Genomic DNA, 25,011 nt, shown 5'->3' on the forward strand with positions numbered 1-25,011 from the left:
GTTATGTTATCTTTTTCCTTAATGCAAATTATTCAGGCTAAGACTCAAGTTGTCAGCTTTCTGGCCATGTATTCTAATCTCTAGGTGTTGGAAAATATTAGTGAACTTTCTAAATCCAGCTGCTTCCTGCAGTACAGTTAAGGGTCTAACCTGGGTTTGTGGTAGAATTTTCTCAGTGGTTTAGTTAGCAGCATATATGCTGACTACATGGCATTTTGAAGACTGGATATATACCATTATTTAAGAATTAATTTGACCATATCTAGAGACAGGAGAAGAGGGAGGGGATAATAATTCTCAAAGGTGTTGGTTTCTCTTCATTTCTGTTGTCGTACCAATTTTATGAAATATTTGTTGGGCGACAGGGTGAAGATGGTCCTTGGAGATGGTAATTGAGATCACAGGAGCTATTAAATTGTATTCCGCCCTCATGATATGGCTGTACAGACCAACTAAAACATTACATTTTTGTTTCGGGGCTGGAATTATATCAGCTCATTACACTTAACATGATTTATTTCATGAAAATTAGAAGATGAGAAAATACATGAATTGTTGTCTAATTGAATGCTGTTTAGTAAACAAAATATTTTAAAACATAGGATCCCTGAGGGGAAAGCATAACAAAGAGGTTCCCTGATGAAAATATTGGGAACCACATAATACCCAGAAAAACTCTCACTTCCCTTTTCACCAAACAACCCGAAGGTGCCAAACCAAAACAGGCCTAACCCCAGCTTCTCTGACAACTGTATCAGTGACCCCACTCCTTTATGTTTTTTCCCTGAAGTGCATCTTGTAAATTAAGAGTAGTTTTTAAATGGTTTTGATATTGACCCAAGAGCTAGGGTGATTGTTTGATTTATTTTAACTTTAAATTTCCAATCAAATGAAGCACCTTTTCCTTGCAGCCAAGATCATATTTTAAACAAGCAAACAAGACATCATCTTAATGTAAAATTAAATAACTTGTATATAGCTGGATTGTATTATAGTATCATGTGACAAGCAAAGATATTAATATTTTCAGAAAATCAATGAGTATTTGTCAAATAAAATTAATTATGTATGCTTCCCTCTGTCCCTGTCTCAGCATTCACCGTTATAGGTTTGTTTCATACAATAATGTGTATTGTATTGATTAGAATCTGAAGAATGAACCTGAGCTCCTGATTCTCTACACCTTTCCCACCTTTGCTGCCCCATCTCCATGTTCCCATAACTTCACACATGCTCATATCCATTATGGCAATGAGGGATTATTGGCATCCAGCCAACATGACAGGATGTCACAGGTCGCTGAGCAGAGATTTTCAGACTCTGTTTCCACCCGAATTAACTATTATTGAAATAGTTTATTGAGATTGAAGTATTGATCATTTTCTGCTAACCTTCGCTTAAGGGAAGGAAGAGGTGGCAGCGGTGTTTTTGAAAGACACTAAATTTCATTTTAAAAATCTCATTTATTTAGCCTTTTCTTCTTCCTGTTTTATAGCCCCTATTGTTTTATTGCTTGGAAAAGGGTATCTTGGCTTTATTTTTATGACAGTATAATTATACTTCAGAAATGCACTTGATTACTGTGGGTAACAAAATCGTTCTAGTATATTGGTTTGGCCAATATTGCTACACAAACAACTTTTCAGTCAATTAAGTCTGGTAAAAATCAATACATTATGGTAATGTTTCAAGTAAGAATTTGCTGAATCTAAGTATTTCAACCCTATCTCCTTTCAGGGAAAAATAGTTTTGAAGCAGCAAGACTCCTTTCTAATATTTTATTTTAATAAAAGTGCTTTCTTTATAAAGAAATTTAAGTCCCCAGCAGAAGTCTTTGTGAACAGATAAGCATTAGCACACTTCTATTTTTATAGGGTGGAAGAGATCTAGTTTCCACTAAAATCTGTTCTCTTGGCTGCATTAGGAGGGTATCTCATTTGGGTTTGACTTCATCTTGCAGGGTGCCACTTTTGGATTTTTGTCTCTAGTTCTGGGTACTGGGTTTACAGAGAGATGTGGACAGTTCAGAGACCACTCAGAGGAGCATGGAGGGAATAACAAGGGGTCTGGGAAATTTGCCTGTCTAATCCTCCTTCATTCATTAGTGGGGCATGTTCTGAGCATGTGCTGTGTGGAGGGCACTTGTGTCAGCTGTTGGGGACAGCCAGGCTCTCACTGGAGCTGTGTCCAGGTAGAGGGAGAAGCTCTGTCCACAGGTAAGTATGGGGCCTCACAGTCTAGGCTGTGTGTCTGTCTGTGTGGCACACAGCCTCTGGGGGGCCAAGGAAGGAGTGATGACTTTTAGCTACTTCCTCAGGAGGTAACAGGAAGGGCCTCATGGAGGAACTGTTATTTGAGTTGAGAAGTGGTCAGAGGAATTGGCTGACTTTTATCTGAAGAAGAGAAAATTAAGGGGTCCCATGACAGTTGACATAAAAAAGTCTGAAGGGCATTTGTGTAGACAGAGGAACAGGTTTGCTTTGTGTTCTTCTGAAAGCCCACCTCAAATTGCTCGTCTTTTTTTTTAATCTATTTTTGGCTGCATTGGGTCTTCGTTGCTGTGCGCGGGCTTTCTCTAGTTGCAGTGGGCGGGGGCTACTCTTCAGTGCGGTGCACAGGCTTCTCACTGCGGTGGCTTCTCTTGTTGCGGAGCACGGGATCTAGGCGCACGGGCTTCAGTAGTTGTGGCTCGAGGGCTCTAGAGCACTGGCTCAGTAGCTGTGGCACACAGGTTTAGTTGCTCCGTGGCATGTGGGATCTTCCCGGACCAGGGCTGGAACCCATGTCCCCTGCATTGGCAGGCGGATTTTTAACCATCGCGCCACCAGGGAAGTCCCTGCTTGTCTTGAATGTCTCTGTGACAGTCTGCCTTTGGTTAGAGTGAACCATGTACTCTTCCTGCTGTCCTTCCTACTGGACTGTCCTGCCTAGAGGTCATCTGAGTGGGTATCCTTCCAGGGCCCAGCACCGCCCCTTACCTACTGTAGGTACTTAGTGTTTTAGGAATTAACGTGCAGAGGCAGAGTCTTCACAACCTAAGGATGGACACAAAGTGTTGTGCATTGCTGGGTGGCTCTGGCTTCTACCTTAAGCAGAACAATGTGGCTTAGTGTTCAGAATCGCTGAGAAAACAATTCCCACTTAGACTGGACATGGAGTAAGTGCAAAGGTTACTCCCGAGTCTAAAGTTCCAGAATGAAATTCAGCATTCAGCTACCATAAAAATCTTCATGTCAGGTATCACTTGGTTCTTTTCTTTTAAATTTTGTCTTATTGTATATTCATTGAACAGCTACTCACCAAGAGTCACTCTGTGCCAAGGCCATCCAGTAGTGAACAAGACCGATAAGTTCCCAGTACTCCTGGAGCTCACGCTAGGGGGGCAGACAGACAGTAATCGAGAAAATGAATACTGAAGTAAGATGATAACGGACCTTGCAAGTGCTGTATAGAATGTAAAATAGGTGCTCAGCAAGGCTTGTCTGAGGAGGGGATATTTGAGCTGAGACCTGAAGGACAGGAAGGAGCCAGTCATGGGAGAATCTGGGAGGAGAACCTTCCAGGCAGAAGGAACTGCTCTGGCAAATGCCCTGAGATGGGTGTGAAGGTGTTGTGTCTAGGAGTGTGGTTGGAGCGAGCTCAGGGGAGAGTGGAGAGATGGGCAGGGGCCTGATCATGTGGGATTTTTGAGACCTTGCTAAATCCCTGCCAAGAAGGCATGGTCGGTATGCTTACCCTCTCTTTACCAGTGAGAAAAATAAAGCTTGGGGGATTCCCTGGCGGTCCATGGTTAGGACTCCGTGCTTTCACTGCCCAGGGCCCCGGGTTCAGTCCCTGGACAGGGAACTAAGATCCCGCAAGATGCGCAGCACGGCCAAAATTTAAAAAAAAAAAAAGCTTGGAAGGGTTAAGTGGCATGCCCACGGTCAAATCAAGACTAGAACGCAGGAGACTTCCCTGGTGGTGCAATGGTTAAGAATCCGCCTGTGGGGGCTTTCCTGGTGGCACAGTGGATAAGAATCTGCCTGCTAATGCAGGGAACACCGGTTCGATCCCTGGTCTGGGAAGATCCCACATGCTGCAGAGCAACTAAGCCCGTGCACCACAACTACTGAGCCTGTGCTCTAGAGCCCGTGAGCCACAACTACTGAGCCTGCATGCCGCAACTACTGAAGCCCGTGCGCCTAGAGCCCATGCTTCACAATGAGAGAAGCCACCACAATGAGAAGCCCATGCACTGCAACAAAGGGTAGCCCCTGCTCGCCACAACTACAGAAAGCCCGTGTGCGGCGACGAAGACCCAACACAGCCAAAAATAAATAAATTAAATAAATAACTTTATTTTAAAAAAAAAAAAAAGAATCTGCCTGCCAGTGCAGGCGACATGGGTTTGATCCCTGGTCCAGGAGGATCCCACATACCACAGAGCAGCAAAGCCTGTGTGCCACAACTACTGAGCCTTTGCTCCAGAGCCCGCGAGCCACAACTACTGAGCCAGTGTGCCACAACTACTGAAGCCTGCTCACCTAGAGCCCGTGCTTCTCAACAGGAGAGGCCACCTCAGTGAGAAGCCCGCGCATTGCAGTGAAGAGTAGCCCCCCGCTCGCCGTAACTAGAGAAATCCTGCGCACAGCAACAAAGACCCAATGCAACCAAAAATAAATAAATAAAAATAAAATAATTAAAAAAAAAAGACTAGAACTCAGTATCAAAACATCGAGTTGTACACCTTTAATTTGTTCTGACACCTAGGGTCAGTACTTGGGCCTACTTCTCAAGCCAGGGTTTTCCTGTTTGCCATTCACACTCCTAAGCTTCCTAATTTTTAACCCAAATTATTTTTGGATGTGAGAATTAAATTAATATATAATCCTGAAAGTCAGTGATGCACCACCTCTAGTTGTTAATTTTAGATGCTTTTTAGTAGATGTTAAAGCAACCATTACTTGGCTGACAGAATTATTGCAACATAACTTGTTATTTGGTCTGTCCTTTGGGTCTTTACTTATCAAAAGCTTTGAATTTAATAATTGAATCCCTAGATTAATTGTATGGTTGTGCTAGTGGAGGTAGTGCATTTCTTGATTTATAAGACACATTAATTTTTTTTTAGCTATTTTACAGTATCTGATGTGTTAGAAAATTATAGGCTCTTGGTTGGCATATCGCACAAGCAACTATTTGTATACCATAGCATCTAGGGTATTTACTTAAATTGCTTTTTTTGGAAAATAATTCACTGGAAAGTCCAAAAGGCATTTACTGTGTATAACTTTCTGCCACAATTTTTTTTCCTTGCTCTGTCGTTGGTTACCTTGATATAAGAGACCATGTTCCTGTTAAATTGCTGCCTTGGTGGAGTGAAATAAGTTTAGGTTCTGATTTGTGAAATAAAACTGAACTGGAGGAGCAGGTTACTAAATTAGAGGGGGAGATAGCAAGAGCGACTTGGGCTGTGGGTATTAGGCACCAAGTTTTTTTAAACATTACTTTGATTTTTAAGTGTGACCCTGTATTATGTTATCCTCTTGACCCTAAAATTTCCATACTTTACCTAGTCAGTATTATAAGAGAAAGAAAGAAAAGGAATGTACAGTATTATTGCTCAAAGCAGAGTTCGTGGTTTTTGTTTTGTGAATTCAAATAATGAAATGAAAAATGTTCAGACAAAATTAGAACTTGCTTTAGGGCACAATCAATATAGCATTTTAACAAGCTTAGTGTATTTGGAAAATATATATTGTATAATGTTCTCAAACATACTGATTCTGTTACGACTGCTAACAGCAAAATGTAACAATATACTTAGTCAGTAAACATAAAGCTCTGATTAAACCGTAATTAAGTTTTCTGAAAAGTTATCTAAAAACTATGAATAAAATATATTTTTACATTGTCTCAGCAACACAAAATATAGCCAATGAAACTTTATAGTGGTAGAGAAAATGGTACATGGGGTAAACTTACAGAGTGAATTTTTACCACACACACGTGTACTCAGTTAAGTTTCTGGGCACCATTTGTTTCTTCTTCCTTTTAACTTTTTTTTTTAAAGGTAATTCTTAGTGAGTGTTGCAGAGTATAGTGGGGTAACTGACTGAAGAGGTAAATGAGAAGTTTCCCTGCTTCCCTGGAAGCCTAGCAAAATGTTTTAAGACCCTTCCTTCGTACACCCAAGATGCAGGGGTTGTTCAGAATCATATGGCTGCGTTTGTGTTTCCAGCCTGGGCCACCATAGCATGCCAAGGGTTATCCCCAGCAGCGTTGAAATATAGCTGGGTAGAGTAGGTATTACCATCCTCATTTCACCTATGATGAAACTGAAACACCAAAATTAAGGGATTTCCCTAAGGAGTCAAAGCAAGACAAGGGATAGAACCACCACTGAAACTCTTGCTTTCGTATTTCTTGGTCCTTTCCCAGTGCCCTTACTAGTAAATAATTACATTTTCATTCTGTGAGGAGCTAAGGTAAGCAAACTATGTGCAAGCCTAAGAATTTTTGATGGCATTTTCTAGCAAATATACTACAGTTGCATTTTGTATTTTTATTTTTTGCATCAGGCACATGTACCTTACAAATGACCCATATGAACAAACAGCTGTCTTCTTTCTTCTCTCCTTCCCTGGAATTTGTAATCTTTGAATTAACTGATTAATTCAGTGTTAAAAACATTAATGCCTATCTCCAGACTTCAGTCACTTCAGCATATGATTCTCCAGAAATTACACCTTTGGGTTTTTTCATTGCCTGTGATTTTGTGAGTGCTTTTGTCTGTGTATTTAAATCATCATTGGACTCTTGTAGATGTTTTCAGCTGCTGGTCTTTGTAAACAAGTCTGTTTTTTTCCTCCCACACAGACCCCTCTCCCTTTCTCCTCCCATTAATCTTACTTTGAAAATATATGACTTCTTTAAGCCTTACTCTCCTGAATGGATTGGAGAATAGCACCTCCTCTTGACTAATCTCAAAGGACGTTGTAAAACAAAATGTTGCTTAATTTTTGGAGAGAATGTTTTAATACAGTTTATATGTTTTTGGAAGTCACTACAGATATCTCAAAAAGAATACCATGGTGGAATTGAGTTTAGAATCCAAATACTTTATTCTGTTGTCCAAAACATAGAGGCACAGATTTTTCTGTATTACTGAGTTTAAAGATGACTGTCCCTGGATGGTGGAAGGTATGATGGTAGTTTGAGTGTTGTTCAGTTTTTATGTTAAAGGAAAAAGTTCCTCTTGGTTTGTTTTGACCTTAGTCATGATACGCCAGTTTCATGAAGTCTGTTATGCACAAAAGTGCACAAAATGAAGATAAAGTGCCTCTCTCCAGCCTGACAAAAGCCGTTCCTTTGCAGAATGGTATCTGCAGTGAAAGTAAATAAATGAATGGACAGCAATCACAGCCTAGTTGATGAAACTGTTCAATTAAAGCACAGGCATTTACATGGTGTAATTTCCCTAAATTGCCAATGAGCCCCTTTAGACACAACAGTGTTCAAATTGATTTCAGCATTGATTTTGGCTGAAGCTGATAAATTTCTGCTTGTTAGTTAAAGTAATTTTGCAGAAGACTTTGTACTGCAGTATTGAAGTGTTCATTTAGCTGATGGTTAAAAGAGGAGTTATTTACAGAGGCCTCTCCTGTTGTTCAGAGATGGGACAATTCCCCAATCATCTTTTACTTTTAATTTTTTAGGCTTCAGTATACCAATCAATAGGTGATTGAAACTGATTAAAACTTATCCAACCAGCTGCCTGTGGCAGTTTAATTAGAAGCTGGATGATTCTTAAATTAAAGTTGTCTTATTTTCGTTGCATAACCATCTTCCAGAAGAGTAAGGGACTAACAGTGCTGAAAACTTAAAGTTTGGCTTTATTAAGGTGTCTGGCAACTGTTAAATCACTCAATAGCTATTCCTGTGGCAACTCAGAAATGTATTCAGAGGCTTTTGCCCTTTATAGAGGTTAAAAGTAATAGTGTGCTTACTTGCTAGCCAAGAGAATTGTTTTCCATCAAAGGGATAACCTCTAGTATAGTGAGATGTGTGAAAGAACAGCTGTTTGTGATATGTATCTTATTACATAAGCAAGATGAAATGCTTGGGCTTTATTTTTTAAATACTGCAGTACAGCCATCATGATGTTCTGTGCATCTCCCTGCTGAAAACCATCAGCTTTTGAATTTATATATATATATTTTTTGAATTTATATTTTTTTATCCTGTTTTAAGGTCTTGATTAAAATTATTTTCCAGTGAATGAAAACCCAATATTTTCCTATAAGTACATGATGACTTTTCACCAGTATTGTGGGCAGGATTATAGAAGGGAGTTTTGTTTGTTTTGTTTTCCTCTCCCAGGGACACTTCCCCATACTCATTTTCTCTAGTGTGGGACAATTTCTTGAGTTTTTAATGGAAATGGGTTAATATTTCTGTCATAGGGGACATATTACATCTGGTACTACAGGGAAGAAGGGGATAAATGGCTCACTTTTCAGAGGTGCATTTACTCTTTGACCCACTAGGGTACTATTTAGTGTTCTAGGAGAGGTAATTTAGTAAATTGTACCCCAGTGGCCTGAAAAAGTTAATGCAACTCTGAAAAGTGAGTCATTCAATCGATTTTCCCTATTGCTTTTTAAAAACCAAAACTGACTATATCCAGAGAACCTTGCAGACAACTGGAATTAGAGGATCTAGAAACAGTCAGTTTATGATAACACAGGGTTGTTGGGACATGCATTGGATTTGGCTTCAGAGGACTTGAATCCACGTCCCACTCCAGAGCTTAGGAGATAAGAATCTTGAAGCAGTTGTTAACCTCACCAAGCCTTGGTTTCCTTATCTCTAAAGTGGGGATAATTAAGAATATCTACCTTAAGAATTTTTGTGCAAATTAAATAGCTTCCTTATATAAAAAATTTTTATAAACCACAAAGCATAATCAAATGTTAATTACTAGTAGAAGGGGTTTTCTGAAATAGTCATTTTTGTATCTGATTTTGGAAAGTGATTTATTGTTAGCTTTCCACCAAGAAACTGTGAGCAGAGTTGATACTGTAATCAAGCCATTTCAGGAGAGAAGTTTCCTAGCTAGTTAATCCTCACGAATACTCCTGTTTTTCCCCCACATGTATTGCTTCATTTTTTTCATTTTCATCGTTAGGCTTTCTCTTGCCTCTCCGTTTTGCCCATTACATTCTTTCAGAAGATTTGATCAAGAGATCACTATGACTGTAGCTTCCTTGATCTCAAAGATACTTAGGCCATATATTAAAAGACATTACTCTAGTTGATGTTAAAGGCTTGAATCAGGCCGTATCAACTTACGGAAGAAATATGGAGGCAGTGATGACCATGTTAACTTTGAGGCAGGTGTGGGAGTAAAAAGGAGCGTATAACCAGAGTAAATAGAAAGAAGAAGAAATCATAAGATATAGAGTTATGGTAGCTTTTCTCTGATTACAAAACTCTTTCTACCCCTGCCAGGTTCCCCATATTATACATCAGGTTGATTTGTGAGCCCTATGTATGATTAGCATCTTGAAAGAGTTGTTAATATCTGTGACCTAATGACATGTTTGATTTGATACTTAAACAGTCTAGGGAGCCCTGTTGCTTAACCATAAATTATTTTACAGTCAGTAGTCAGCATCTGTAATGGGTTTTTAGACAGAAGGAAGGTTGGCATAGACTGCTATTTGAACTAGTACAGTTTATATAAAAGCTTTTTATAACTGCTGTTTACTTTGGATTTCCTACTTTAACAGCTAGAGCCTGGCTAATGTGTTTGTCTGTTATGGAAGGCAACAACTGTCAGTGTTGATTTCCCTCAAACTATTTGAATTTTTTTCTGTGGATGGCTATTTTGGTATGTGACATATTGGTAAAATCCTCCCCCAAAGAAACCTACCAAGAGAACAAATCTCTAAAAAGATCAAGCAATAAAACAAAATTTTCATTTTCAAAACCATAGCTAGTTTACATTTGGTTACTGAAAGCATGTCATTGCATTAAAAGACAACATCCACGGTTTTAAAAACATCTCACAAAATAACAAAAGATTTTTGTTTTAATTGTGTATATATGTATTTCTTAAGCCAAATCTTAACTATTGCTTTCTCCATTTTAGTGGCTGGATTGTTTTGTTAGGTTTCCTGTCCATTTGGAGAATTTCCAGCATTTGATAGTGCTCTATAAATAATTCACAGAGTAATTGTGTCCCTCTTTTCACTAACCTTTTATAAAGTATGCTATGTGAGAAGTGGAACTTAAGTCAGTGGCATTTATTCCACATGGTGCATGAAAGAATTGCCTTGCCCCCTTCACAGGGCAACGGCAATGCTGTTATTTCAGTGTTTTTGTTTTGCCATCATGATTAAAAGTCATCATACACGCAATTACTCTTGAGATCCTTGCTCCAAGAGGCAAAAAAGTGTGTGTGTGGGGTCGTATTTCCCTTCTCATTTTGGTGACCATTTTACTAACAAATTGACATTTATCGCATATCATATTATCAGTTACACTGAAGTGTGAAATATTTACAGTGGGGTAATAGGTCATCCCCCCATTCTTAAATTATCACAATCACTAGAGAAGCATAGATAGTCCCTATTGTAAATTCTTTCTCCTCATAATTGAAAATAATTTGATTAGAATGTATTCAGAAGTTAATATGCAGAATAGCATGGTAGAAATTAGATGCCTACTTTAATTATGTGGGATTGTACAAGCTTTATCAGAAAATATATGATCAGCTCTAGGTTATTTATTTTGTGAACAGGAGTCAGCTGGGCCGATTCATATTTTTTAGGTTCTCCTAGAATTTGAGATTCTAAGCATAAATAATTTCAGTAAACATTGTAAAATACAGATGCAGTTGATCTTATGCATGACATAAATTTGTGTGGGGAACCAGATGTTAGAATATGAACACAGGTTGCTTCTCCCTTATGTCCTGTGTGAATGTAGGACTTTTTAACATTTTGTTTTCAAATTTTTCTTTTCCTTACTCACTTTTAAAGATTCTTATAGGAATTCAGATTTTTTGGACTGATCTATCTTTTAATAGCTTCTCGTTAGGGTTTAGATGAAGGTAGGGACACCTCTAGCCTTCTGTGTATTGTACTAGACCCATCTTTAAAATTTCAAATAGAAAATAGTAAGATTAATTGCATTTGTCCCCAGATATTGCTTTTGAAATCAGTCATATGTTCTTTTGGGCAAGGTACTGCACTTGGCAGTATGAGAGATGTTAACACCAACATTCAGGGCCTCAGCGGCACTGTTCTCTGGGTTCTGTTGCTGGCTTACTTTCTGTACCTTCTCGTCTCCTTTACTCGTTTCTTCTCATCTTCCTGACTTCTGGATTTGGAGTGGTTCGGGTTCAGTCCTCAGACCTCGTCTCTATTTAATTTAATTCCTAAGTGAGATTTTGTAGTTCCATGGCTTTGTATATCATGTATATGCTGATGAAGCCCAAAAGTATATCTCCAGTCCTGTCCTCTGTCCTGAACTTCCGACTCATATCTAATTACCAGTTGAATGTCTTTTAGGCATTTCACAGTTACCCAAACCTGAACTCTTGGTTTCCTCTGAAACCTGTTCCTTCTACAGTTTTTCTAATCTGTAAATGGAAACTCTGTTCTACAAGTTGCTCATGACCAAAACTTTCCAGTCATTCTTCTTCCTTCTTTTTCTCTCGGACCATCCATCGTATTGACCCACAAATCTTGTTGGCTTTTCCTTAAAACTATTTCAACAAGCTGACCACCTCTGACTTACCACTATATTCTAAGCTTCTGTTATCTTTTGCTAGGATTATTGCAGTAGCCTCCCAACTAGTTTCCTAGTTTCTGTCCTTGCTTTCCTACAAGGAGTTCTCTCCACCCGATAGCCAAGATGATCTTTCTAAAATATAAGCTCTCCCCCTGACCCTATGGCTTTTTGTATCATTCACAATGATAGCCAAAGTCCTCACCATGGCCTAAATGGTATTACACAGTCTGTCTTTCCATTACCTTTCTGACCTTGTCTCCAACAACTAGCCCTCTTGCTTATTCCACTTCCACGCACGTGTCAAACACACACTTGCACCTTAGAGCCTTTGAATTTAACATTTCCTCTGCCCGAAGTCCTCTTTTTCCAGCTATCTAAAGGGTATGCTCCTTTACTGCTCAAATATAACCTAATGAGAGGGGCATTCCCTAACTCCTCCCACTCATAGTATTAAAAAAAATGCCCCTAATCTTGATCACTCTATATCCCTACCTTTAGTCTTTTTTGTTGCACTTCTACTACCTGACATATTTTATATTTATTTGATTATTGTCATTCTTCCCCCATCAGAAAGTAAGCTTCAGGAAGGCAGGAACCTTGTCTGGTTTGTTCTCTATTCCAGCTGCAATACCCCCATAGTGCTTGGCAGTTGGAGACATGCATTATTTATTAAATACATAAATTAAGAGGAGAGTATGTCATATACCATGGTAGAAGTTGGGGTCACAGCAATGAAGAGAATGAACCTTGACTTTGACCTTGAAACTTACTATAAAATAGGATAAGACACAGACCCTGTATTAAGAATTTGCAATATAGTTTGGTAATTAGAGTTTACAGTATAGTTAAAGCACACACTAGTGACGTTACATAACAGTTTTAAAGAAAAATAATAATAACAGCAACATGTGACATATAAAGCATCAGAGTAGTTGATGCCGATGGATAAATTCAGCCACATAAACCACAGGGTAGGGAATATGGTAGGTGGAATTTTAATGCATTCTTTTTCTGAATTTCACCTTCAACATTCACAATATTCTAAAGTAAACTTATTTCAAATGTTTCCTTGTGTATAGCCTGTCTATACTGGAAAGAACGCAAGCGTTGAAGTGAAATAGACCTGGATTTGAATCCTGTATCTGCCATTCATGAATTCTTATCACCTTAATATCCCTGAGTCTTTCTATTATTATCTGTGAAATGTGGCTTATGTTACATACATCATACAGAGATTAGAATAATTCTGTGGACTCTCAGGAATTGTTAGTTCCTCTTGTTTCCTTTTTCCTTTCTCCTCTCTCCTGACTGCCCCATTTATTTATTAACTCCTAAATAATTGAGTATCTACTGTGTGCTAAGTATTGTTCTACATGCTTTATACACATTGTTGAATGAAGTGGGTGTGATCTCTGCCCTCATGGAGCTTAAAAGTGCAGGATTATGTAGTCGAAGGCTAACTAGGTAAGATTCTTCTATTTCTGTTAATAAGCACTATAATTCTCCTATGATCTTAGCTTGAAATTTTAGATTCAGCTTCCTAATCCCCATGTTTCCTAAATTATCTCTGGCCAAAATCTTTTGTATCTATTTCCCCTTTTCCATATCTGTGAATGCTACATAGGTTCATATCACCACCTCTTATGTAGACTTACAGCTTTCTAAGTGCCCCTTGCTCTCTCTGGTTTCTCCTCATTTCTAGTAGTATTGTGGTAATATGCAGCCAGAATAAGGATTTTGATCATATCACCTTTCTGTCCAAGAATCTTCAGTGGCATTTATTGGCCAGCAAATGGAGGACAGCAGACTTAAAACAATAGTAATGAAAGCTGAAAGACAATGGTATACTCAAAAGATGAAAAGGGAATGATTGTCTCAATTAAACTATCATTCAAGAGTGAGGGCAAAATAAATACATCTTCAGTAATTAATATAAAAGAATATGTATGTGTGTCTATATGTGTAGACAGAGGGAGAGAGAAAAAGATAGTTTGATAGGGAAGGAGGGAGAGTTAGTTTGAAACTGAGGGAAATGCTTTAGGTAGAAAGAAACTGAATCCAACTGAATCCAGAAAGGAATAAAATGAAAGAAAGAATGGTGACTGTTTAGATAAATGTGACTACAAAACAACAGTTGTAGTGATTAGGGGCTTTAAAATGAAGTCAGGGCTTCCCTGGTGGCGCAGTGGTTGAGAGTCCGCCTGCCGATGCAGGGGGCATGGGTTCGTGCCCCGGTCTGGGAGGATCCCACATGCTGCAGAGCGGCTGGGCCCGTGAGCCATGGCCGCTGGGCCTGCGCGTCCGGAGACTGTGCTCTGCAACGGGAGAGGCCACAACAGTGAGAGGCCCGCGTACTGCAAAAAAAAAAAAAAAAAAATGAAGTCAAACAAAAAGACTGGACAAAATAATACAAGATGAGAAGAGCTGATTGGAATTATAGCATTCTAAGATTTTTATATTGTTTGAGAGAAGAATAGGGATAGCAATTAACTTTATATTTTGTTAAGTCAGATATGATTTAAAAACATTTGGGTAACAACTGAAAGATAATGAATGGAATGTATAACTTCGAAACAAATAGAGGGAATAAAGGGATAATCCAATATAGTAGAGGGAGAGAGGTGTAAAATAAATGAATAAGGTGGTAGAAATAAATCTGTATTAATAAGTATATTAAATATGTCAACTGATATTGCCAGTTAGTAGATTGGTCAAGTGAAACTTTAAAAAATACAGCTATCTACTATTTTTGACTATTTTAGAATGTATTCCTAAAACGTAAAGACAGAGAAAGGTTGAAAGGAAAAGGTTGGGGAAAAGATACCAGGCAAAAACTAATCAGTAGAAAGCTATTGTGGTTATATTAACACAAGACAAAGCAGACTTTAAGGCAGAAAGTTTTGTGTTTTTTTGTTTTCTGGGGTTTTTTAAGGGATGAAGATAGAAAGGACTACTGTATGATGATAGAAGAAAAAGACTGTGAATACATAATAGACCTAAGCTTGTATATAACTAATAACGTAACCTTAAAATATGTAAAGCAAAAAACTTAACAGAATTACAAGGAAAATTTGATAAATCCACAGTTATAGTGGTAGAATGTGTCTCAGTAATCAACAGATCAATCTGACCAAAATTAAAAAAAGGTATAGAAGATTTTAGCATCATAGTGAACAAATTGACCACATGATCATAGAGCACTTTTTATCAGTCATGTTGAAGATATGCATTATTTTCAGGTACAGAAAACTTATTTAAGAACTGATTATGTACTAGGGCACAAAGCAAGTCTCAATTAAATTTGTAACATACGGGTCACTTTTTCTGACTATACAATTAGTTTAGAAATAAATAATAATGTTAACCCTCTCATTCATTTGGAAATTAAAAGGCACACATCTGAATAATTTATTGGTCATGTAACACATCATAATGGGATAAAAATATTTACAACTGAACAGTAAAGAAATATCATATATGAAAACTCATGAGCTGCAGTCCAAGGCTTACTTAAAGGATAGTTTTTTGTATATATGTCAGAAAAAAATTGGATATAAATAGGTTTAACATCTAAATCAATAATTTTTTTTAAAGGGAAGGGGTTAAACCCAAAGAAAGTGGAAGGAAAGGAATACTAAAGAAAACAATTAATGAAATTAAAATGAAAGAAATATTAATAATTCAAGAAAACCAACAGTGGGATTTTTGGAAAAATTGCTCAAGTATAACAGAGAGAAGACACAAATAATAAAATTAGAATTTAAAAAGGGGACATAATTCTAGGCAGAGACTTCAAAAATAAGAGGATATGGGCTTCCCTGGTGGCGCAGTGGTTGAGAGTCCGCCTGCCGATGCAGGGGACATGGGTTCATGCCCCAGTCCGGGAAGATCCCACATGCCGCGGAGCGGCTAGGCTCACGAGCCATGGCCGCTGAGCCCATGCATCTGGAGCCTGTGCTCCGCAACGGGAGGGTCCACAACAGTGAGAGGCCCGCGTACCGCAAAAAAAAAAAAAAGAGGATATAATGAATAACTTTACGACAATAAATTTGAAAACAGAAAATGGACAATTTCCTAGAAAAACAAAACTGTCATAAAAAAAATAAAAAGACCTATAGCAGTTCAGGAAATTCATTCATTCCACAAATATTTATAAAATGTGCCCAGCACAGTGTTAGGCACTAGAGGTACAGTAGTGAACAACAACAAAAAATGTCCCTGTTTTCACAGTGCTTGCTTTCTGGTGGTATGAGACAAACAATAAATAAATTGTGTAGGGTGTTGATGAATTCTATAAAAATAAAGAAAGACAAAATGGGCTGTTTTATGTAAGATAGTCAAAGAAGTAACATTGAACCTGAAGGAAGTGATAGAGCAAGCCAAGTGGATATTGGAGGAAGAGTGGTCCAGGCTGAGTGTAGGTGCAAAGGGCCTGCAGCAGAAAGATGTTTGGTGGAGCAGAGTGAGTATTGTGGATAAGGGAGATTGGCAGAAGCAGAAATTAGTGAGGTAATCAAGGGCCAGATCCTGAAATCCTTGTAAGGACTTTTGATTCAGCACTTAGAAATCTAAGTGGGGAGGATAATAACTTCTACTCATGTTGTATGTCGATTATATCACAGTAAAGCTAGGGAAGAATAACTCCTGCTCCTACTCATAAGATTATTGAATTAATTAGTTAAATGCATGTAGAATGTCTACATGCATTCAGTTAATTAAATGCATTAATTAAATATATTTCTGCTTTATTCAACAATTACATAAACTTTTTTCATCCAGAAGTAATAATCATTTGTCAAACATGTATTAAGTTTGGAGTACCTATATCATGGGCCAGGACTTGTGCAAAGCACAAAGAATGCAAAGGTGATTAAGACATGGTAGTGTCCCTGCCCAGTATGGAAAACAGACATATAAACAATTTTTCTGCAGTGTGCTGGGGGTTATAACAGAGATACTAAAGTCTGAAGACTAGGAGAGGCCTCAAAATGTTATAGTCTATGAGGGTGTATATTAAAGGAAGTTGTGTGGATGTTTTAAGGTAGCTTATATTTTCCTATTAATCCAAGGAGAATAAAAAATTAGGCTTCTCATTTAGCAACAGTTACTGTCCAATGGTGTTTCTGCTAAGATGAATACCTGGAATGTGGCACTTATCACACCTGTCTGAGTGTAATTAAGTTAACTAGTGGTCAAGAGATAAGCATGGTAAGAAATTTTAGAATTTGAATCATGGTATAGCCATAGCATTTCAGATGACTAATTCTTTGTTTTCACAGTTGGTTCACCATGATGTAACACTACTTTCTTTTCTTAACAGTAAGTGCTATATTGCAGCTTTTTGCCCGTCTTCATTGTTAAAGCTTTATTAGCCTTCGTTTGTAGAGCACATAGCCTGAGTCTTAAAGCACAGAGATAACTCTTGCCTTTCAGCCTGTTTTAGTGGGTTTTTAAAAACCCAGCTACCCTGAAAACTTTCTAGCTAACATGTAATGCCCGCTTACTACGTGCCAGGCCCTGTCCTACGTGCTTTCCTTATCTCACTGAACGTCACAAGTTTATAACGTAGGGACTGATTTCCCCTTTTCAGACTTGAGGCACTTGAGACAAGGTGAGGTTTAATAACAGGCCAGGTTCACATGAAGAAGTGTCAGAGCTAGCATCAGAACTAAGGCAGTGACTTAGAGATTACAACTCTCACTCTTCTGCCTCCCCTAGTAGATTGGCAGTGATTGCAGAAGATTCCTTGCTTGGAAAGATTCAGTGTGGTGGTCTTAGCCTGATTGAAATAGGTCAGCACCTTTGTAAGTTTTGAATTATGAGTTCCCCTGTTCTAGAATGCAGTTAAGAACACTTAAACATTACCACATACTTTTTTAGGTCCTAGAATATATATGTTCTGCCTCAGTTCCAGTCTTGTCTTTGCCATTGACTAACTGTATAAGCTTGGACAAGTTTTTTAACCCGGCTTTTAGATGTTTCTACTGCAAAAGGAAGGGATTAGATAAGACAGTTCTTTATATTACCTATTTGCTCAACTTATTATCTGAATTTGTACTCTACCAAAATTAAAGGTTGGTACCAACTTTTTTGTCCAGTCACATAGAACCTATGTTTCCCAGAAGAAAAGGAAAGTAAAGTGTGGAAAGTATAGATGTTCTCTTTTGCTGGTCTCCTTGTTATTTTAAAAACTCAAAAAGTTTATACCAGGCTACTTAGCTTTTACAATCCTAAAGTGTATATATATTGTGTGCTCAATTTTAAGGGCTGGGACTATTCCCAGAAGCTCTGTGCTGGTCACAAACAAAATGGAACGCTCAAGGACTCAGCACTAAAAATAACTTATAAAAATACTCCCTCTGTGCACTCATTGGAACAGGTAATTACTGTGGCAACAAACTAATTTGAAGTGTTAGCGGTTAATTAAAACAATGCAGAGGTGTATAGTTGTCTTTTGGTGTAACCAGAGCCTCCATTCAAACTTCATTAATCACTTTACAGTGTTGAGAAAGATCAAGACAATTGAGGTCAAGGCAATTGAGATGCAGTATCCACTGAAAATAAACAAATTCCTTTTCTCTGGGTAGAATGGCATTTGCAAAGTTAAGGGACACACTGGACTCATACCTGGCACTGCTTTTGTCATCCACTTCTCATTGATGATTAAGTGTTAAATTGGTACTCTCATTGCACTGTAAACCAAACCACACAGCATCTTTATTGCTCGAAATCGAACCCAAACTTCCATGGATGAATTAACATGCATCATAATTAAATCATCAAGCCTCTGCTTTTAATTCACGTGGAAATAGGAGACGCTTCTTTTGGAAAAGAGATCGGCTTTCTTGACAAGCTAATTAAGTTGCCAAACTGTCCAGTATGGTATATATACTAGATTATTTGCTAATCATTTCTGTATCGCTCCTGTTGGTCTAAAACATCCAGGTGTACTCATTGTCCAATGTAACATCACTGTTCTTTTTACAACTTTTGAATCCTTGTGTATGCATTCAACTATTTATCTTTACATTTCAGCCTTCAGTTAGTGATTCTAATATCTAGTATTTTATTTTATTTTATTATTATTATTTTTTTGTGGTACGCGGGCCTCTTTGTTGTGGCCTCTCCCGTTGCAGAACACAGGCTCCAACGTGCAGGCTCAGCGGCCATGTCTCACAGGTCCAGCCGCTCCCCAGCATGTGGGATCCTCCCGGACCGGGGCACGAACCCGTGTCCCCTGCATCGGCAGGTGGACTCTCAACCACTGCGCCACCAGGGGAGCCCTAATATCTAGTATTTTATAATGTTGAAATTGGAAGAGACCATGATAATTCAAGAGGAAAAATAATATGTCATTATTAAATGTTACATATTATATTACCTGGAATAAAGTTACTAAATTCCTTCAAGTCATAACTTCAAATTGGCTTAGTCCAACAAACTTCTCTGTCATGCACTGAGAAGAAATACTATGTAAGTTTTTATATATTAATTTATTACATGAGTTCAGATATATCATGAATCAAATCATGACATGTAGTTTCACATTTTAAAAGTTTGATGTTATCATAGGTAGTAAAGTAACTGGTAATTTGTTGTAAAACCAGTATAATATAAGGGTTCCACTTTAAAAATGTGTATCACTTTATACAAAGTACAAAAATTTTTTAATAATTTAAGTTTTATAATTTAATAGTATTTATATATACTAGGGAGGTTGGTGTTTAGAGAAAGTCTTTAGACACTTATACAGATTAAAGTACTCTTTGGTAAAGTGAACAATTGCTGATTTTTATAAGCTTACCTTTCCTTTAAATGAGATATACGTGAATTTCTCTACAATTAATTGATAAAATAAAGGCTAAGTTTACCTTCCATAATAGGCTTAACCTTTGTCCACTCAAGTAGGAGAAGCAGAATGAATTTTTTATAACAGTCCTATGTATGGATATATACATTAATGTTGATATATATGTTTTTTCTTAGTCATGCCTGATTTTATAACATTTTATATGTGAAAAGTTACAAATACTTGTAGGTTCTTAATAACTGAACGATTTCTTTAAGTCAGTCACTTTAAAAACACTTGTCAGTGATTGCACAACTCTGTAAATTTTCTAAAAATCTTGAATTGTACACTTAAAACAAGTGAATTTTACCATATATAATTATACCTCAATAAAGGTGTTAAAAATGAATATTTGTGCCAAAACAACAGAAAATGATGTTTTCATTTTGATAATAGTGAAATATATGTTTTGTTTTTATTTTATGAAATAAGCAATTTTTGTAACTGTGTGGTGATGGGTGTTAACTAGACTTACTGTGGTGATCATTTCACAATATATTCAAATATTGAATCATTATGTTGTACACCTGAAACTAATATAATATTACATGTCAATTATATCTCAATTAAAAAATAAAAGGAATGAACAATGTTTACTACTAGGTCATTACCCAGTAAAAATTGGGAGCCTGGTAAATTTATTTAGCAACTTGGCATGTAAGGATGGGGAATTCCTGAGAAGCTAAATTCCATCCCCTCGCATCTTCCTTACCCCACTTGCATCTTAACACTAACTGGGTGAGGGGAAGATCAATTGGATCTTGGCTAATATGTAAAATCTCTGGAGCAAGATTTTAGTTCTTCCAAACTAATTTGTTTCTTTATACCTATATGGACTTGTAATAACAGTGCTTGTTTATGTTATTTGGTTTGTTTTGAAATTTTTATATAAAGCAAATTGTTTTTGGATAGTTGGTCAGAATGGCATTCCTTGCAGTGCATGCATACACATTTCATTTCAATACAAAGGGTCTTGATGAGATGTAATGATATTTTATTTCTGCAAACATTCTCTTACTCTTTTTCATAAATGAATGTATTCATATTGTTTGATTTAAATTGTAATTATTTCACTGTATCTGATCATTTGAGCTTGCCTCTGTTCTGTAGCTTTTTAAAAAAATACTGAGAGATGCCAGCTTTAGGAAAAGATGAACCTCATACTTGAGCCTTGTAACTGTATGACCTTGTACATGAATTTATATCTTAAGCCATGTGTTTTGAGATTATTTTGATGAAATGTAGGGATGTAGTTTATCTGTATATATAACTGAGATAAACGGGAAACCTCCCATTTTATGTGGCTCTGTACCATGCTTAGCAGAGAGCTGTGGATCTGAAGCCAGAAGACTTGGGTTTAATGTCTAGTTCTGCCTTTTACTGACTCGTGCCATTGGGTAAACTGCTTAACTTCTCTATGCTTCAGAGTTCTGGGCTCTAAAAATTGTATAATTATATCAGCATTACCTCAGAGGGTTATTTTAAGGTACTACATAGTGAATCACTGTGTAAACCATTAAGCTCAATAGAAAATGTAAATTACTGCTGTTATTAGTGTTCTTTGAAAGTATCATATATCCCCTTGCTGAGGATGTATTCAGATATACATTTATGTCCTTAACCACTTGGTAGGTTGTTTAGTGATCCCAAGTGATTTTATTATTTTTTTTATCTTTCCGTAGAGCATATCATGTTCCAAGTGGGAAAATATTAGCTGTAAAGGTAAGTGCTGGATAAGTTTTATGAAATTCATGAAATTTTTGATGCTCTCCCTGCCCCCAAGCCCCCTTAGCTTGAGTCACAGGTATTGTCAAAGAAGAAATGAAGTGCTTTAAGGTTTGGGTGGTGGGTGATGGAAGCTCTGGCCCTGTTGTGACATTCACGTCTTTTAAGTGCCTCCGAATGCTCAGTTGTAAGCTCCTCGAATTGTGATTCTTCTCATCATCGTCACCTACACTTCTTTCTGTGTTCCCGGCTCAGTGGCATCACTGTCTTCCTCATCTTACAGTTCAAAAACTTAGTAGTTATTCACTCTTTTCTTTCCTTCATCTGCCACATCCTGTAAGTCACCACATCCTGTCAGAAATTTCCCCTGAAATGGGTCCATGTGTCACTTTCTTTCTATTCTCATTGCTTTGGCCTTGTATCAGGCCCACATACCTCCTACCTGGACTTTTATAATAATTTCGTCACTGTACCTTTCACTCTGCCACTGGAGTTGAGAAGTTGAATCCCCGATCTGACACCCCTCTTAGCACCCCTCTTCCCCCAGCCCCAATAGTGTACAACATAAAGCCTATGATGTCTGCCTCGCTTCTTTACATCTTTATGGCATCCTGAGATACCCTAACACCGCAGCCCGAACAGAGTGAAGCTGCGCGTAACTCAGGGATCTTCTAGGCAACTACCTTAGATGCTCCTTACTTGTTTCCACTGTGTTCATGGTCACACCCCATCCCTGCCGTACTTCAAGATCCCAGTCCTGCCCGAGCTACTTTGGATTTAATCTCTGGCATTGGCTGCTGGTGCTTGATTTTCCCATCATTTTATCTCAGATTTCCCTAATGGAGTCTCTTGAATTGCACCTCTGACTGAAACCTTTATTACCTCAAATTAACTCCATAGAACTCCACTTCCAAACTGGGCTTTGCTAGACTCTATATTGCTATTATCTTTAATCCTTAAAACTATAAAGTAAGCCTATTATTTTAGATTTGAGGACACTGAGACTCAGAAAACTGAATTGTCCAAGGTCACACAGATGGAAGAGCCAAGGCCAAGATTTAAAACAAAATCCATCAGCCTCCAAAGCACATGTTTTCTGCTATACCCTGTAGCCTTTATATAAGTTATTACCATTGCCCATCCCTTTGATTTCCACCTATCCTTTCAAGGTCCATCTCCTCCAAGATTCCTTCTTAGCTAACCATAGTGAGAATTCAGTCTCTTTCCCCAATACTTGCATAGTATATATTTCTGTATCTTTTTATCTTATCTAGGAAACTAAGAATCAGAACACTTAAATTGCAATTGGTTGTACCTTTTAGTAAAGTTAAACCAAAACTGAGACTCAGGTCTTCCATACCACACTTAATACAGCACCTAGAATGTGTTACGTGTATTATCAAGTCTAGTTTTAACAACTCAAATAGCTTTTGGTGAGGCACTACCACAGAGCTCCTTCTTGGGATATTTTCTTTGATATTCCAGCCAAACTATTCACAGAATTGTAGAATTGAAAGAGACCTTAGAGATCATCTGTCATGGCCCACATTTTAAAGAGGAGGACCCTGGAGTCCAGACAGTTTCCAGGGTAGGTCCTGTAGAGGCCAGGTTCCACCTCAGTCTTCCCCTGAGTTCACTGAGTACAGCTCTGTGGTACCAGCTCGTCATTGGGTTGTTCTTTCTGTACTCTCTGAGCTCCCTCTTCATTCAGAGGACACCTCCACCAACTCCAACACTATTTTCCTTTTTATCTAGTTATCTGTTTGTTCCTCCGATGTCAAAACTTTTAGATTGTTGTCAGTGGTGTATTTAAAGACAGTCAACTTTAGGTTATTTATTCCAGGAGAGGGGAGCACTGCTATAAATCACCCCCCAAAACTTACTATTTGGCCTTGCAAGTGCATTATAATTTTTCATAATTTCATACATTTTGAATTATGTTTAACCTAGGCTGATATTAAAATTCTTCTGCATGATTATTTAGTTGGGTGTGGCTAACAGTTGTTTCTGGAAAGGATTAAACGCAATTTTAAAGAAAGGACACATTTAAAAAAGAGCTGTTAAAGTAGAGACTTTCAATAAATGAAAACAGTAGGGCTTTACAAATATACTATTCACTAGACCTGACCATAAAACTGAGCTACAGAGCAGGGACTGTATTGTATTGTATCCCTCGATTCTATAAAATCACATACTAGATGCTCAAACTGAGTTGAATGAATGAATGATTTGAGTAGATATGATTATTGTGTTTAAACTTTTTGTTTAGCCCTGAGCTTCTTGGCAGTGAAGGCAAAAACCATTTTTGCTTATATAATAGTCATATCCTAAGAGAAAGAAATGTATCATTTCTTTAAAACAGGCAGAGTTTTTTAAATTAAATCTTAGGAGTGTTATTTAGTTTCCAAATATTTGGGGATTTTTCCAGATATCTTTCTGTTACTGATTTCTAATTTAAATCCATTGTGGTCAGGGAACATACTTTGTATAACTGGAATTATTTTAAGTTTATTGATGTTTATTTTTTGGCCCAGAATATGACTTATCTTGGTAAGTCTTCCCTGTGCACATGAAAAGAATGTATAGTCTGTTGTATACGATGTAGGATAAATGTCAATTAGATTAAGTTGGCTGTTAGTGTTGTTCCAAATTTCTGTATCTTTACTGATTTTTTATCTACTTGTCCTATCAACAAGAAAGAAGGGTGTTGAAATCTGCAGGAACAATTGTGTATTTGTCTATTTTTTCTTGAAATTCTGTCATTTTTTACTTCATATTTTTTGAAGATCTGTTAGGTTATTTAGGATTGTTATGTCCTCTTGATGAATTGGCCCCTTTATCATTATGAAGTGATCTTCTTTATCCATGGTAATATTCTTTGCTCTGAAATCAACATTGCCTGATGTTAATATAGCTACTCCAGCTTTACTTTGACTAGTGTTAGCATGATACAGCCTTTTACTTCTAACCTGTTGTATCTTTATATTTGGGATGGATTTATTGTAGGCAGCATATAGTTGGGTCTTGTATTTTAATCCAGTCTGATAATCTCTGTTTTTTAATTGAGATATTTAGATCATTTACATCTCATATGATTATTGATATGGTTGGATTTAAGTATATCAATTTGCTCTTTGTTTTCTATTTATTCTGTCTGTATGTCCTTTTTTTAAGCAGCTGCTTTAGAGTTTATAGTATACATCTTTAATTTATCATAGTCTACCTTCAAGTAATTTTAATTTATTTTTTATTTATATATTTTTGGCTGTGTTGGGTCTTTGTTGCTGCATGTGGGCTTTCTCTAGTTGCAGCGAGCGGGGCTACTCTTCATTGCCGGGCACAGGCTTCTCATTACGGTGGTTTCTCTTGTTGCGGAGCACAGGCTCTAGGCACATGGGCTTCAGTAGTTGTGGCGCGTGGGCTCAGTAGTTGTGGCGCACAGGCTTAGTTGCTCCGTGACATGTGGGATCTTCCCGGACCAGGGCTCGAACCCGTGTCCCCTGCATTGGCAGACGGATTCTTAACCACTGTGCCACCAGAGAAGCCCTACCTTCAAGTAATACTGTGCCAGTTTACCTATAGTGTGAGAACTTTACAATGGTATACTTTCATTTCCCTTATCGTCACCTTGGTTATCGTACATTTTACTTACT

General features: G+C 37.6%; 1 protein-coding gene across 5 annotated transcripts in view; it reads left to right on the forward strand.

Moving 5' to 3' along the window:
• Nucleotides 1-25,011, forward strand: part of MAP2K5 (mitogen-activated protein kinase kinase 5) — a 278,521-nt gene that overhangs the window by 60,690 nt on the left and 192,820 nt on the right. For all 5 annotated transcript variants that reach the window (XM_029238396.1, XM_029238395.1, XM_029238397.1 and 2 more), the window contains one exon: nt 21,316-21,355. In XM_029238396.1, coding sequence (XP_029094229.1) covers nt 21,316-21,355 — 40 coding nt within the window. The remainder of the gene's footprint in view (nt 1-21,315; nt 21,356-25,011) is intronic.

This window comes from Monodon monoceros, unplaced genomic scaffold (genome assembly GCF_005190385.1).
Source record: "Monodon monoceros isolate NGI ecotype Baffin Bay Population unplaced genomic scaffold, NGI_Narwhal_1 Super_Scaffold_21, whole genome shotgun sequence".
Taxonomy (NCBI): domain Eukaryota; kingdom Metazoa; phylum Chordata; class Mammalia; order Artiodactyla; family Monodontidae; genus Monodon; species Monodon monoceros.